At 37.7% G+C, this 16,852-nt stretch overlaps 3 protein-coding genes across 3 annotated transcripts; 2 read left to right on the top strand and 1 right to left on the bottom strand.

Annotated features, from left to right (window-relative positions):
- The first annotated feature begins 651 nt into the window (after positions 1–651).
- Positions 652–8,445, top strand: LOC141838189 (2,3-bisphosphoglycerate-independent phosphoglycerate mutase). Its single transcript, XM_074725599.1, has 10 exons — positions 652–692; positions 989–1,178; positions 1,570–1,697; positions 1,917–2,067; positions 2,148–2,351; positions 2,690–3,114; positions 4,272–4,464; positions 4,540–4,635; positions 5,316–5,471; positions 8,132–8,445. Exons 2-10 carry the CDS (start codon positions 1,017–1,019, stop codon positions 8,294–8,296), a joined length of 1,680 nt encoding a protein of 559 aa, XP_074581700.1. The 5' UTR covers positions 652–692; positions 989–1,016; the 3' UTR covers positions 8,297–8,445.
- A 1,243-nt stretch (positions 8,446–9,688) lies between these two features.
- On the bottom strand, positions 9,689–12,506 carry LOC141838190 (cytochrome P450 714C2). The gene is made up of 6 exons (XM_074725600.1): positions 12,381–12,506; positions 11,965–12,286; positions 11,635–11,861; positions 11,125–11,372; positions 10,533–10,896; positions 9,689–10,198 (listed from the first exon to the last, which is right to left on the bottom strand). Exons 2-6 carry the CDS (start codon positions 12,260–12,262, stop codon positions 9,773–9,775), a joined length of 1,563 nt encoding a protein of 520 aa, XP_074581701.1. The 5' UTR covers positions 12,263–12,286; positions 12,381–12,506; the 3' UTR covers positions 9,689–9,772.
- Positions 12,507–14,802: 2,296 nt separating this feature from the next.
- LOC141838196 (uncharacterized) lies at positions 14,803–15,949 on the top strand. Its single transcript, XM_074725607.1, has one exon. It carries the CDS (start codon positions 14,824–14,826, stop codon positions 15,772–15,774), a length of 951 nt encoding a protein of 316 aa, XP_074581708.1. The 5' UTR covers positions 14,803–14,823; the 3' UTR covers positions 15,775–15,949.
- Positions 15,950–16,852: the final 903 nt, after the last annotated feature.

Below are 16,852 nucleotides of genomic sequence, written 5' to 3'. Positions count from 1 at the left end.
AAACATGGGCTCCACCAACCCACCAATGATAATTAGATATAAGATACCTTGATTAAAAAAATATTTTCACTGAACAGGCCATCTTTTGTTTCTCACAGGCATGCATGCTACGCAGCAAAATAACAAAATAAACACTATTTGAATTGAAAAATGATGCGGGTCCCGCGCTTTATGGAAGCGTGTTTTGCCAGAAATATAACTGAACCCCTACATTGGTCTCTCGTGCGGGCGCATCCGGTATCGTCCGCTCACAACAGCGTCAATATCTGACCGTCCAAAAAGTTCGAACAAAAAGTATGGGACTTTAGATCAGCTGAGACAAGCCAAGTTAAATGCACCAAATCATTAGAAATTTATTCAAATTTAATTTTTAAGTTTGATTCATTTAAATATTATTTTAAATTTATTTTAATTTTTAAAAACTTATTTATTTATTAGTGAATATGGTTCAAGTTAGAAATTTATCAGTTTTCTATTATCACCCGGATTATTTTCTTTTCCACACCTGCTCTCCTCTCTCTGCTCCTTCCCCAAATTCCGCGGGCGATGGAGGAATATAACAGTGTGATTCTATAAAACAGGAGTGTGAATAGACCCTGGGGGGAATGCTACTTTATAAATTCAACGCAAAGGTTCTCTTTGCATACTCCGCCGCCGGCTCCCTCCGCGAGGAAGAGTTCATCTCGCACAAGGTTCTTGTTTGTATCTCTTATTGTTCATATATTTTTGATAGGGATTTGTCTGTACATTCTCCAGTGATTTCTTTCTGGTTCTTTTACTGAATCTCTATATTTGTTTGAAGTTATTGTTCGGTTTCCTCCAGATCTGATCGATCTGGTTGTATCGGGGGTTTTCTGCTAATCGATCAGCCTTTTCTACTCTATCTGTGGATTTTTCTTAATGAGAAGGGGGTTTAGTTTTATTAACTATTTGTTTAATTTTCTTGGTTTGGGATTTTTATGGAGAAGAGTGTTTTTATCTTCTACAGATTTTGCAAATCAGAAGCGTTTGACGAGATGGGTAGTTCCGGTTTCTCTTGGAAATTGGAGGATCACCCCAAGCTTCCCAAAGGAAAGACTGTAGCCGTCGTTGTTTTGGATGGTTGGGGCGAGGCGAATCCGGATCAGTACAATTGTATTCATGTCGCCCAAACTCCGACTATGGACTCGCTTAAGAATGTATGTTTTTCCATAGGAGAAGGAAAATCCATGTTTCTTTGTGTAATGGATATTTTACCATTTATAGATAAGATGAAAAGTGATCTCTTTCCGTAGAACATTACTATGATTCAATTACGAATTTTATCGTGACCTTTCCATATAGCTTATAAGAAATGTATGAATTGTGATAATCTGGTGATTCTCAAATGTTTTTGGTGTAAAATATAAGAACAAGCGTATAATTGTGTGAGCATGGAAAGGAATCATATTTTAGTTGCATGTTTTTATTATACCTAGTTGCCTATTTGATATGCAAAAAAAGTCATTTTTTTTGGTTTCCTTTGAGGTTGGTACTTGTTGAATGCCATTGACAACTGAGTTTTTATCCCTTTTTGTTTCTTTTATAAAGGGTGCTCCAGAGAAATGGAGGCTGGTAAGGGCTCATGGAACTGCTGTGGGGCTTCCAACTGAGGATGACATGGGTAACAGTGAAGTAGGACACAATGCACTTGGAGCTGGAAGAATTTATGCTCAAGGGTATAAGCTAAATCCATATTCTTAATTTTTATGACTTTTTTGTCCCTTAACAGATTATCCACTGGCTGCACTTTTGTTTTATTTTCCTTGTAAAGTTTGATTGAAACTGCCGGATATAGTTATAAGTTTATCCTTCACACTGACAGTCGGATACTAGAACACTGCTGGATTTTCTAGCAGTCCTTGTAAATTTTGATCTGAATTCTCTTTCAAATCCAGTGCTAAGTTGGTGGATTTTGCACTTGCTTCTGGGAAAATATATGAAGGGGAAGGGTTTAAGTATATCAAAGAATGCTTTGATAAAGGTACCTTACATTTAATTGGGTTACTGAGCGATGGGGGTGTACATTCTCGGCTTGATCAAGTGCAGGTATGAAAAAGCCATTCAGTTACATGCTGATTGCTGCTACATGTGACCAAGTTATCCTAGTGACTGTGTAATCCTTGCAGTTGCTTCTGAAAGGGTCTAGTGAGAATGGGGCAAAGAGAATACGTGTTCATATCCTCACTGATGGGCGTGATGTTTTGGATGGTTCAAGTGTTGGGTTTGTAGAAACATTGGAGAATGATCTTGCTAATCTACGAGAGAAAGGTTTTGATGCGCAAATTGCATCTGGTGGCGGTCGTATGTATGTTACCATGGACCGGTATGAGGTATGTGACTATTTTTATGTTTTGGAAAGTAAGAAATCAGTATCTTGAAGGTTGATTCAGAACAATTTCAATTTGTTTGTTTTTTCATTTCACATTAAAAATCTGCAATGCCGGTTTTATATAAATGGTCAGACATCAAATGCACATTGGACTCTTGTTTCTTTGGGTCTAACTTTCTTTCACTTTACTTGGGCTTCATTTGAGTTGAATGGAAATCAGGAGTCATCTTTCCTTTGCAGATACTTGTGCTAGTTTCTTCAGCTTATTTTAACAGTTTTTATAGGATGGCTAGATCATCTTCCTGATCGCTTTCTATTTTTACTTGTGTATTTTTGCAGAATGACTGGGGCGTTGTTAAACGTGGTTGGGATGCACAGGTTCTTGGTGAAGCACCTTACAAATTCAGAAACGCCGTTGAAGCTGTGAAAACACTAAGGGAGGAAACCAAAGCTAATGATCAATATCTCCCGCCATTTGTTATTGTTGACGAGAGTGGAAAGGCAGTTGGTCCGATAGTTGATGGCGATGCTGTTGTAACAGTCAATTTTCGAGCAGATCGTATGGTCATGATTGCTAAATCATTAGAATATGAAGACTTTGAAAAATTTGATCGTGTTCGCGTCCCAAAGATTCGATATGCTGGAATGCTTCAGTATGACGGTGAATTGAAACTCCCAAGCCACTACCTAGTTTCTCCTCCAGAGATAGAGAGGACATCTGGTGAATATTTGGTGCACAATGGTATCCGTACTTTTGCTTGCAGGTATTGAGCTATAGTATCTCAAATTTGCTTATGCTTAACACTAATCAATAAGTTTTAGTAAATCATCAAGAAATCTTATTGCATTTACCGGAAGGATATGCTACTAGGAAACCTGAGAAATCATTTTCACTAATCATATTGATTTTTTTAATTATGTTTCTTTATTATCGGTGGAAGCTACCTAAGTGTGTTACAGATACCATGATAGTTTATTGTAAGAGTGCTTGGTCTTCAAGTTACCTATGAACTACAGTATTCTTAATGACCAAATTCTTTCTTGGTAGTTGACTAGTATAGCAATAATCTTCATCCAAATGTAAGACTACAGAAGTTACAAAAATACAAAATTTTGTCCGGAAGCTATATCCTCAGAATTAAATTACTTTCTAGCACTTTTTAGATGTTAACTATGGTTTGAAACCCACAATCTTCATAGACATTGTTCAAGGACAATGTAGTTGTGTATGAGTTGATTAAGCAACTTGAACCCGAAAATTATCCTATTTTAGAACTAACAAGTTGAATCCTGACAACTGCTATTCATATTTCTTATGGCATTAAACAAGGAGGTGGTACTCAATAACTAAACATTAGCTTGAATGGTTCAAGAAGAACAAAATGGCACCAAGCTAGATTATGAGACCAAAGAGTCCAATATCTCTTTCTATTTCTTTTTCTCGTTCCTGTTTCAAATCCTTTTTTTTAGAAAAGAATTTTTTATTCTTCTAATTTCTAATTTCCAATTCAGGTGACAGAAACTGAGCTTATAAGGCACATGGAATAAATAAATTCAAACATTAGCAAAACAAAGCTTAAAAATCTTTTTCATGGCTCTTCCTCTTCCTCCTTCCCATAACACAGGCTACTAACTTGACTATTAGCTGCAATTAAATTAACTTAACTCTCCGGGATGGTTTGCAATTGGTCGTGTTTTATTAATTTCACCTTGTATACGCTAACGTAGCTAGCGCTGCCAGCTTATAAAGAACTAGAATTGTCAGGCCCAGAGAATTGGAGGTTCTGAGCCCAATTCCAGTTGTCCTATTTGATCTTTTGGTGCTTGTTCCATTACCAACTATGCTTAAGTAATTTTTTTGCTATCTGTTTTGCATCTATTACTAGTGTATTTAGGAAACCTGTTTGTATCTGTTCAACAGTGAGACTGTCAAATTTGGTCATGTCACATTCTTCTGGAATGGAAATCGATCAGGCTACTTCGATCCATCCAAGGAAGAATATGTTGAAATTCCTAGTGACTCTGGAATAACATTCAATGTTCAACCCAAAATGAAGGCATTGGAAATTGCTGAGAAAGCGAGGGATGCTATTCTCAGTCACAAGTTTGACCAGGTAAAGCAATATGGTCTTAGGAGAAAAACAAGGATTCTCTGTTTACTCTCTTGAACATTCTCTATGTTCTTGCAGGTTCGTGTGAACTTGCCAAATGGAGACATGGTTGGTCACACCGGGGACATAGAGGCAACTATTGTAGCTTGCAAGGCTGCTGATGAAGCTGTTAAGGTAATTCGATTGATGTTCTTCTATGTCTCTATTATAGCATTTGATATTAGACCAACTTTTGTTGTTGGTATTCCTCTACACAATGTTTACTTGCTTTTAAGTTGCATGGTTTCTTTATTCAGTCTGTTAGTTGATAAAAAAATTCCTTTTGTCTGAAGATTGCTCAATTCTTTGAAGGATGGACTTGTCCAAGTTGTGCATTAAATTTGTACTCAATATTCTTTGTAGCTCCTGTGTTTTCTTTTTATTATAGCTCTTTGTTTTTAGTTTCAGTAACACCTATAATCGTCCGTTTGAATAACTTATTTGCTTAATCAATTCTGTGGTATGGCTAACTTTAGATGCTGAGGCAAATATACAGGATAGTCTTATGTTAGAAGGTAAAATACCATGTTGTTGCTTTGTTGTCGCAGTACCTCAGTGATTGACATATTTGATTCAGACTTGAAATGAGATACTATGCCTCTTTCTACAAATCATTTTTGAAAATCTGTTTGAAAAACATATTTTCTGTACAACTTTATTTGTATTGTATATCTAACTTTAGATGCTGCAGCAAATACACTGGTAGTTTCATATTAGAGAGTAAAATATCGTGTTGGTGCTTGCCTTTATGGTTCTTCCGTCTGTGATTGGAATGACTGATTAGGCATCAAATGACATTGTGCGTCTCTTTGCAGATCATTTTAGATGCCATTGAAGAAGTTGGTGGTATTTACGTTGTCACTGCAGATCATGGGAATGCTGAAGACATGGTAAAGAGAAACAAATCAGGCCAGCCATTACTTGACAAATCTGGGAATATTCAAATTCTCACTTCTCATACTCTTCAACCTGTAAGTACTCTTGAAATTATGTTAATTGTTTATCAGAGTTCAATATTTTACTATAGCTCTGTACTACACTAACAAGTCAGTAAACCTCTTTTTGTTAAATTAACTTGGAAACTAGTAAGTGTTGTCCCGGATTATATGCCAATCAATATTGTTATGGAATACTTTGAAATATGAAAAACAATATTTTAGGGAAATGTTTATATCACAACAAACCGTATCAATACATTATTACATGGTTTGCAATCTCGGCCAATTCCAATATGGATTGGCTGTGTTGGATTGTGAAGGCAATGATTGATTTGACATTTCCATAGAAATAGGCACGAGGGAGATTGATGGATAAAGTAAAATGGGGTTTAAATTTTAAATTATTAGAAAATCTTATCGAACATGTTATAGTAATGCTATAAAATCAATGTGTTAAAAGTGTGATGATATTTTATTGGATTACATTATATAGTATTAAATAATTCAGCATCTCGATCTTTAATTTAAACTGTTTACCTAGAGTTTTGGTTGATAAAGTTGAAAGGAAGATCAAATGAAAATATTTATTTTGAATAAGTGAATGTGTTAAATTGCTATATATAAAATTTATAGTTATCTATAAACACTAACAAAGAGGGACTATATTAATCATGGTATTGGTTACGGGCAAAAGACAACGGAGAGAAGTCTGCTAACCTTTTATTTTAGTTCAGACTTAGAGGATAATGAGTTTCGATGAGCTCAATTCCAATTAGGCTAGAGGTTAGGCTTCAGCACGACTGACCTGGTAGGAGCTCAATTGAAGTGGCTTGAGTTCGTTCGAGTTGGTGGGTAGTTGGTTTGAAGTAAATTGATGTAGAGTTGACCAGGGTGTCAAGGGTTGCAGTGAGGCTAAGCTATGGAGTGTGGTGGAATAGTTCGAGTTAATTGTGCTGAAGTGGCAATTATTTGGTTGGTTTGTCTGAGGTGGCAATTGGTTTTCTATATGATTAATGCCCCCCTTTTAGGCTTCAAAGTGAATGCCTGACCGATGGAGCTATAAGTCCAGCATGCCCAGCGGCTCCAACATATCTTTTTGGTTTATTTTGATGGTTGATTCCCTTGTCTAACCACATGCCACCTTATTAGTTTCTCGGGGCAAATGGATAAACCTTGCTTGCATTGGTGGATCTTCATAGAGCAAACATGCCACTTATCCAACAGCTCTTGAAGTTATTGTTGGTGCAGTGGAATCGGTTTGGATCACTAGAAGGGGGGAGGATGAATAGCAATCTGCAAATCAAAAGTCTTTATTTCTCTTGTTAACGTTTTAGCAAAGACACACAATAGTTAAAAACACAAATATAATATAAAATAATGAGGCATGAATTTACTTGGTTACAACTTTTAGGTTGTTAGTCCAAGAACTACGAAAATTCCACTAAAATCTCCTCGTCGGAAACGATCCTGAGGCGGAGAAGCCTCGTACACCAGTTGAGCGTAAGAATTACAAAAAGCTGAAAGACAATGAATTCAAATGTGTGTTATTTACAACTTTGAGATTCAGTCTATTTATAACTTTTATCTCGATCTGACTGTTGTACTGAAGTAACATCTTTGGGCGCTTGGACTCATCGAAACCCAATCCACTCAGGCAACGATCTTGTAATGACTCCTTGCATTCCAGGCGCTTGGAAGCGATCCGAGTGCCTGGAATTGGCTGACATGGACGCCGCTTCGACAACGGCTCGCTGGGTTAGATTGAGCTTCCAGGTGCCTGGAACAGTTCTAGGTGCTTGAAATGGCCAACCTTGAGTTGATCATGTTTTGAGTTTGTCTCCTCCGATCTGTCTCGGTTGTCTTGCGCAGACTTCCTTCCGGCTTCTCGTCCCTCGGATGCACCAAACCTTCCTAGCTTGCTCTCGTACGCCCTTCTCGCTCCGTCGGAATACTCTTCCACAACTCCTCGTACCTCGGATGCACCGAGCCCGTCGGCTCCTTTCTTGTGCCATCCTTCTCGTTCGCTTGCATCTTTTGCCAAAGTGTGTGCGTTCTCCTAAGTCTTAGTACACTTAGACACATGCATTAAACATAACAAGAACCTAACTTGAACTTATTTGACGGCACATCAAAACACCATCGGAGTACTCATACCTATGGGTAAATTTACCCACATAAATTATTTTTCTAAATGTCATATTTATATATTTGAAAATTCATATGATTTGACTCACATAACTATTCATTTGAAATCTAATCGGGCACAGTCAGTTGCACCAGTGAAGTGATTTCGACAGGAAGCCAAATGGGATGGGAGAAAGGAAATTTACTCTCCTTTTGTTCTTCCCTCCCTTTTTTCTTAAACTGCAGAGAGAAACTCGTTCCCTACCTCTTCTTTCATCCCCCACTTTTTTCGACGACAGACAGCCTCGTCTCTTTTCCTTCGCCATTAAAAATGTGAACAGTTCTACATTTGTTGGGTAAATCATAAACTTGTGTTGCAATATCATAAGTTAAGGCAAATTCCATAGTCTTATAGACTGCATCACTGCAACCTGGAAATATTTAACTTGTAAAGTATTATGTTTTTGTTTTTGAGTCAACCTACTGTTCTTAATCCAGCTCCACATAACAATGTGTAAATGTAAAGACAAGGTGAATCCATCCCTTACTGATATGTGAAAATTTTGCAGGTTCCCATTGCCATCGGCGGCCGTGGACTTGCACCTGGCGTCAGATTCCGCAAGGATGTGCCTGATGGTGGCCTTGCAAACGTTGCTGCCACCGTCATGAATCTGCATGGTTTCGTGGCACCAAGCGACTACGAGACAACCCTCATTGAAGTAGCTGACAACTAAACGCTTCTTTACAAGCGAGAATTTTTTTTTTATGTTGCATACTCAAGTTGCTCATCATCACGAGCAACATCACAATTTTTGTTGTTAAACGCCCTGCTTATTTTGAGTGAGCATAATTGAAATAAAATGAAATTGAATGGGACCACGAATGACGTGTTTGATGGCACGCTAATTGGATAATGGTGTTTGGATGGTTTATATGTATTTTTACTACTTTGTACTGAATTATCATTGGCGTATGAAATGTAAGTTTCAGTAAACTTAGTTGCAATGGTTTCAATATTTTGTCCCTAAATGGCCAAATCCATCATGAATTTTTTAGATTTTATGATTCATCATGAATTTGTATCTTTAAAAAAGGTCACAATATATATTTTTAATCTTGAAACGTATCTAGCATGATTTGTTTTATATGATTGAATCTTTGACATGTTTATTTAAAATTTTCAAAATATATGACCTGATGTAGTGATGTATGATTCATCCTTTTTTATACTAATTCTAAGGGGGAAAAAATCTTTTGAGAAACACAATAAGATCATTGAATTAATTTATTTATAAATTAAGTTTAAAAGGCAGTAATAATTGATCGCATAATATATTTTTAAAATTAACTAATTAATTTAGATCTTATAAAATTATTTTTTTATACAAACAATTCAATTTTAAATAAGTAATATAATTTTATTTTGATAAAAAAACAAACATGATCCATTTAGTACACTGTGAAGTTACTTGCTTTACTCACGAACTTAGCTTTACTCTCAAACTATTTAATTCTGTAATTGCCTCTCCTGTTAATCTCTTCTTAATTTAGATATTTAATCTTTTGAATCGATTAATTTTAAAGATAATCAATTTAATTTCATAAAAAAATTTTACTTGTCATAAGAGCAAATCTAGAAAACATATATAAATCTTAACCGACAGTCCAATATCATGAATGATTCAAGCATCACAGATTTATAAGGCGCCCTGCGTAGGAATCGAATTCTATTATATAGGAATGCATCCTACTATCTATCATTGCACTACATTAAACTTTTTGTCGATTCTAATAATTTTTATCCAATTAACAATTACAACCAGCTGAAAGATTAATTGCTCTAAGAAATAAATAACATAAACGGAATTTAACTAAATAACAAAAAAAAGGGTGGGGAAGGAATGGAATATTATTTAGTAGAAATATTTACAAATAAATCCGGTTACAAACTAAATTGCAAGGGAATTATTATATATATTTTATCTCTAACTACGAAATTGTTTCTAACATTATTAATTGTTAGAACCTGTGATAAATGAAATTGGATTGCTATCTTATTGATAATGGAAACATTAGAATAAACATTAGAATCTATTATTTGAGGTACCAAGCTAGGAACATAGGAGGATTCCACAAGCCACCCAAATTTTTTCACATTACTAGTTGTATTAAGTTGCAACCTCACAACTCAAGAACTACTAAAACTATAGTCATAGCTGCTTCATGATGAGTGGGACTCCGAATTCAGGCTCTATAGTTAGTCGAAACGCAGGCGAATGCCGATAACTCGGTGACAAAGAGAAGGTGAACCGAGACAGAAGCGAGGAGAGCAGAATTTTGAGCTCTACCATGGCAAAGTTCTGCCCTAAACATGTCCTCATTCCTAAACCAAATGGTAGGTAGGTGTGAGGGAATCTGCAAGCACTAGCAATGCCGCGGGAGAATCTATCAGGGTTGAACTCATCAGCATCAGCTCCCCAATTGTTGTGATCGTGATGCAGCATCGAAATTGTGATCCAGGTAGTGATGCCTTTTGGTAGCTGGATCTCTCCAAGTTTAACACTCTGAAGTGCCTCCCTCGCCACAAATGGAGCTGGAGGAAATAGCCGAAGTGTCTCTTGGATCACCATTGTAAGCTGCAAAAGGAATTACTGTAAGAACAATTCAGTTTATATAATAGCATGTCAGATAAGCTGTAAATCCATGTCGCAGATGATCATTGAATAAATTGAACTTGGTCGAGCCTGACTTTGTTTTCATGTCAAGTTCGATCGAATGGAAATGGAAATGGGCATTTTAGATGACCATAACTTCACTATCCACTTTGACTTCACAAAAAGTAAGAGACAACTCTCCAGTGATTTGCAGACATGAAAATTTGAGAAGCTCATTAGATTATCAAATTTTGAACAGAATATTTCAATTCTGTTACTCAAGTGTTTTAAGTGAATTTGATGGTGTTTCACATACCACTTTCAACTTGCGAATCATATCGAAGTTGATCTTTTTTCCTTGACAAACCTCCAACACCTCGTGGCGGACAGAGTCTTGCCACTGAGGATGTGAAGCAAGCAACATCAAGCACCATGTAGCAGTCACTGATACAGTCTCATGACCAGCAAAGTACAAGTTCTTGCAATTGTCAACAATGAAGGTTTCTGCAGAACCAAGATCAGCATTCATGATAGCAGAACCCTCAATGATAGAGTGTAATAGATCTTTTGTAGATGATTCGGAGGAATGTTGCATGCGTTCCTTAACTATATTTGAGATCAGTGCCCTTATCTCTTGATTCAACTTCCATTTTTCTCGATTTCTTTTCAGTGGCAGGTACCTGTTGACAATACTTCGAGTTAGATGACAAAAAGCCTAAACATTGATTGATTGAATTATAGGACTTGCAGATTTTCTTATGATCGAGTATCAACAAGGTTCTCTGAGCTACTCTACAGAAAATTCGAAGAGCAAGTCAACTATAACAACCAAGCCTTATCGGAGGAAAAACAACAGGATTGTCAAATCATAAAACAAATTAAATCTAAATGGGCATATGAGGCAACACCTTAATCCTGGGATCCCATTCGGCATGCTCGAGTTGGACATTACCATCTGAAGCTTGCGAAGACAAGAAAATATTTCCTTGCCATCGGCAAAACTACTTCCAAAACAAGCTCTTGAGATTACATCAGCTGAAAACTTTCTCAGATCCCCATCAACTACTATTTCGGTGTTGTCCCCTGCGTGTTCAAGAAGACTTTCCCATGAATTCGACAACAGAATAGCTGCTTCTACCATTAAGTCAACCATGCCCTGCATGTATACCCACATAGAGAATTCATTTGCACAAACCTAATAAAACTCTAGAACAAGATGTCAAATTCAAGTAAAATTAGTTAGAAGACACATAAGCAAAACCACGAGTTAAACAGCTCAAAAGATGAATCAGCCACACAATTTAACAATCTTCTACTTTTCCAAGTTTCCAAAATTCTCTCAGTTGCATAATATCAAACATGTGATATGTTCAAGAATAACTGCAGGTATCAGAGAACCATAATGAACAAAATTTTACCTTGACCTTGTCCATGAAAAACTCTGGCGCAATAACCTTCCTCTGATGAGACCAGAGAGCTCCATTGGACGCCAAGATGCCTTTACCTAGAAGAGCTCCACGGTCCTTCTGCAAGTAGGAAGGCTTCCCCAAATCCATGGACTTGCAGAGACCTATCTCCTTAACAAGATCAGGATGGGCTACATGCAATATCTGGACGCTCCCTGTCGAGTACAGAAAGACGGGACCTGGATTTCTCAACGTAAGAAAGAATTAGAACCCTAACAAGGAATCTGAAAACAAACAAAAAACACAGTTTTTTTTTTTTCGTTTTCTTCTTTTCTATCATACCATATTTCTTTTTCCAGTAGGCAAGGTAAGGAAAGATGGAGGAGGAATAGTCGGCAGTAACACTGACGCTGCCCTCTACTTGAGCTTGCTTCAGCTTCTGTTCCTGGAGGATTCTCCTCGTCTCCAGTATGTTTCCACGGAGGAAGGAAGGAGGGGGGCCATGGATTCCCTGGCTCCTCAGCTTCTCCCTCAACCTTTGTGGCCGGATCCAGAGGATGAAGTAGGAGTACCACAAGGCGAAGCCAATGATTCCAGTAACAAAGACAGTGAGCAGTGCTTCTGTGGAGGCTTCAGCCATGTCTCCCCCTCTTTTCCTGTCCTCCTACGCAATTTAGATTGGGCAAAATTCATCAGAATTTAGCATTCTTTTATTGTTTAACACTTGAGCACGCGGTGGTTGGATAAAGGGCACTCACTGCCTGGGGATCTACAAATTTTGATGCGATGCGACGGTGTTGTGATCTTTCGGATGGATTTTTTGCGGTCAGCAGACGAAGTTTACGCGGGCAAGATTGATAAATCGAGCACAATAATGATGCTGAAGTTGATGTGGTTTGTGCTGACTGCTAAATTCGGATGACTCGGATGTCTTCAGTGATTTCTAAATAAAGAAACTATAAAAAAAAATCTTAATCCGAATTTGAGTCGTTCTGAAAATTATAAATCTGAAATTTAATTCCGATGATCCGATCGACTTAAATAATTCGACCGACCCAATTAACGTAAATTATTATTATTATTTTCTCAGACAATTTTTTATTTTTATTTTTAGTTTTATCATACTAATTTTTACTATTGATGTATATAAAATATTTTAATTTTTAAAATAAAATTTAATTTAAATCTAATTTTTTTTTAAATTTTAAATTCAGGTGAATCCAAACTCAAAACTCAATTCAATCCAAAACTCTCATTCTGAATCTGAAAATTTTCAATCACAATTTGATATTTTTCAGATTAATTTGGATCGAGTTGATGAGTCAAGTTCATTTTTGACGCCTCTAATAAAAATTAAATTTTTTATTACAAGTTTTGATAAATATAATTGTCTCATACATAACACAAATGATAAAATATGAGTGATAAACTGTAGTTTTTCGATTTACTTCCTCATAGATGGTTATGGGCCCGATCGTGTGGGGCCGCCGACTCGCTAAGACACGTGGTGGATCCCATCTTTTTATAGAAGAAGAGTGATATAAATAGATATCTTAGGGCATAGATGAGTTGATTATGATGGAGCAAAATTATAGAAGAGCACAAGGGTTTAAATCTTATATATTTTGATGTTATTTTTCTAAAAACAAAAATGGAAAATGCATAAAAAAATTTATTTTCTTCTGCAGGCTAAAAATAAATAAATCCAGCGCAGAATAAGCATCGGGGAGTTCTCCTTGCCGGAAAATAAATATCACTAGCTGATTAATTATTATTTAGCAATAGAATCATTTTAATGGCACTGAAATTGTTTGCACTCGAAAGCATACCTTAGCAAGCGAAAGGCAACTGGTTGCGCGACCGTTACCGCACGCGGTACAAAGGTAGTTCGTTTTGGCTTACTGGCATGCCTGCTCAGGGTGAGCTGGCCTGGAGATCTCGTGCCTCTCTTGCGTCCGTAAGATCTTGATCGGACGGATGAGAATAAGTTACCAATGCCTCGGGTCGTTGTCCGGTCAAAGTGGCAGTTTTCAGTTACGACCCGCAAAATCCACGAAATTGCGAAACGGAAAAGCGGGGGAATCAGTCGCGGAATCAGAACGTTGGTGAAAGCCGGAAAGGGACTTGAAATGTAAAAGAGAAAGACAATTATTAAACAAGGGAGGGGGTTTCGGGAATTTTGAAAATTACCAGTGGGCTTAATAGCAGCTTTATCAAATGAGGCCTCATACTTTATTTTTACGCAGTGATCGACGAAAGAAAGTGCATTATTGGTAAAAATATAGTGCCTATGTAAAAACTAAAACTTAGGAGGGGCCATTTGAAAATATGCCGGGTTTTATACTTGTCTCGGCTCGCTCGTACTTATTTATGTTTATTTTTCTTCACTTCTCTTCTCTCCTCTCTCCGCCTCTCTCTTCCCCATCGTCGATAGTACTGCCAAAAGTAGAAATTTCCAGCATCGCAGGCGTATTGGGATTCTTCGGATGCCTAATCTCCGTCGGATTGGAGTGCATTTGCCGTTGTAGTTGTTCGTTGGCGGCGTGGTATTCGATAGGTAGCCGTTTCAGCTGGTCCGGAGCTGTATCATGACGCTGGGAAATCGGTTGCCTTTCTTGGTGAAGTTTCCTTGAAGGTTTAGCGCGATCTACATTTGGTATATTCCTATTTGAGTTGTTTCTCTGGGGATTTCTTCTCGTTCTTGGCATTGCAAGGTCGGATTTTTTTTTCCTGGTATGTACATTGTGGTCTGCTGGACGCAAGGGTCCTTCCAAAAAGGGGACTTTTGAGGCATATCTAACATTTTGAGTTGAAGAGTCTCAGGGAGCAGTGACATTGTTGATGTTTGAGACAATCTCCTCTCTGCCATGGTCTTCAGTATGCTTCAGGTACTCTAGCCGCTTTCGATCTCGGATTCTGTTGTTTACTCATCAGTTCATGTGAATGCGGTTAGAAAATGAACCTATTAAGTAAAAGTTGGGATCTTTCTTGAGGAGGATCATATTCCTTCGCCGGCTTCAGTTTGATCTTATCTGGTCCTCTGTGTCTTAGTCTTAGACGACAGATGGGCAATAATTCCTCTTCATAGTCTCTCCAAATTCTGGGTTTACTTAGATCCTTCTTGTGTTACAAGTAATCTTGATTGTGATATTGAAATCTGTTGCTGATCGGATGATTCTTTCTGAAGAGCCACTAAAATCCATGGAGTTCCTTCACCGTTGCATCATTCTCCTTGTGCTTCTCGGGGTGTTATTCACAGGCCACTATGAGGCCCAGTCACCAGGTTCATCTACAGATGATGCAAGATCGTTAGATACTCTCCTTCAGGACTATGCTTACCGTGCTCTTGTTCATCCCCGCACTGGATTTGTATATGATGGTACTGTCCCTTCCAATCTCACCGGCATTAGGATTGCAGCAATAAGGCTTAGAAGTGGGAGCCTGAGAAGGAGAGGAGTTGAACGCTACAAGGAATTTGGCATCCCATCTGACATTGTTGTTCAGCCTTATGTAGAAAGGTTGGTTCTGGTTTACCAGAATCTGGGCAACTGGTCTTCATTCTACTACCCTCTTCCTGGTTTCACCTACTTGACTCCTGTGCTCGGTCTCCTTGCCTATGATGGCACAAATCTCTCTGCTACCAACTTGCCGAAATTAGATTTTGCAGCTACAAACTTACCCGTATCTATTAATTTCTCAAATGTTGTTCCTGTGCCTAGTGGTGTAATTGCCAGATGTGTGTGGTTTGGTCTAAATGGCTCGCCAGATTTCAGAGATTTGGAGTCCAGAAATAAATGCTCGGTGTTCCGCCAAGGTCACTTCTCCATCGTGGTCAATTCTAGTGAGATTGTTCTTCCTCCTGCACCAAGTGAAGGTCCAGGACTGTCTCTAAATCCTGTTGTTTCTAGGAGTAACAAGTCCAAGCTATGGAAGATAATTGTTGTCTCTGTGGTTGGAGTTATTGCCTTGGTTCTCTTGGCTTTGCTTATACTTTTAATGCTCAAGTATACCCGGAATAAAAAGGTGGCAAAGATGGAGCAGCTTGCAGATGCAGGAGTATCCTTGCATACTGCAAGTGTTGGAAATGCTCGGGTCCCTGTGGCTTCTGGCCTAAGGACACAACCGATCCTTGAGAATGAACTTGTTGCTTAACTTCAAAGATTGAGAGCAAAATACAAGAAGATTGTCGTTCGAGTGTTTTCTATGAACAGAACCAGCCGAAAACCATTGCAAATGTTTACATGATATGGTTTAGGTTTTGCATTCAGCACCTACAACATAGACATTGTTTTTTTTTTCCATATTTTATTTTTTACACCCAGATTTTCCATGCCTACTCTTATGTAAAAGCCTAAAATCACAACGAAGAATCGGCCTTGTTAGTAACTGTAACTGTTTCAAAATTTCATTTGTTGGTTATGTTCTGAGGGATATTGCTAATAAAAGTTATAAAGCTGAGATTATTAATCCAGTCTTGCTTGTTCTGGTTTTACATACTGGTGCCTTGCTCTACATAACTACATTATCTATTGGTGTGTTTCTTAATCTTTTACATGTACCACTCATCAAGCCGTAGCTGAATTGATATTGATACAGGAAGAATCATTCGTCTTCATTTGTTGGCCATTAGAGAGATTCAAAGCTCCAGTTTATTCCATGTACCACACATCTATTCTGTTTTATTAGTGTCTGCAACTCCTTCCCTTGTTCTGCAATAATATGATTTCTGGAATAGTCAATTGTTGCCCGAAAGTGAGATCACAAAACTGTTTTGAGATGCAAAAAAACGACAGCATTATGAGAAGCAAGAAACAAACCATCACTTTGGTTGCCGAGAGGAGGAAACAAATTAGAGAGAGGAGAATCCAAGATGTATCTGAGCTGTTTCACAGGTACAGGAATATTAACGTTACAAAATGTATGCCAAGTACAAAGGAACAAACAACTCACTGTGTGGAACTCACTGTTTTCTAGGCACCTTGTCTTCTTCCTTTATGGGTCAGTGTTTGGTTTCGGAGGATTCTATGTTGCAGGCACGAGGCTTAAGCTTCACTGTCACATCATTAGCACTCAGTGATTGCTTTCAGAAAAGAGTTAATGACTCTGCAAAAGCAGCCAATAATATGAACACTTCTCAGCTTTAATGAATGACCAGATCTTCCTCAAATTATTCTACAGATCTTGTTTCTCATTTTAATCCCTACTAATATTGTTTGAGCTCACAAAACAA

Source organism: Curcuma longa, chromosome 11 (genome assembly GCF_044706935.1).
Source record: "Curcuma longa cultivar G26 ecotype Majalengka, Jawa Barat chromosome 11, ITB_CL_G26_1.1, whole genome shotgun sequence".
In the NCBI taxonomy this organism is placed as follows: Eukaryota; Viridiplantae; Streptophyta; class Magnoliopsida; order Zingiberales; family Zingiberaceae; genus Curcuma; species Curcuma longa.
Note: the sequence above shows the minus strand (reverse complement) of the source record. Positions and strands in the feature narration are given on the sequence as shown.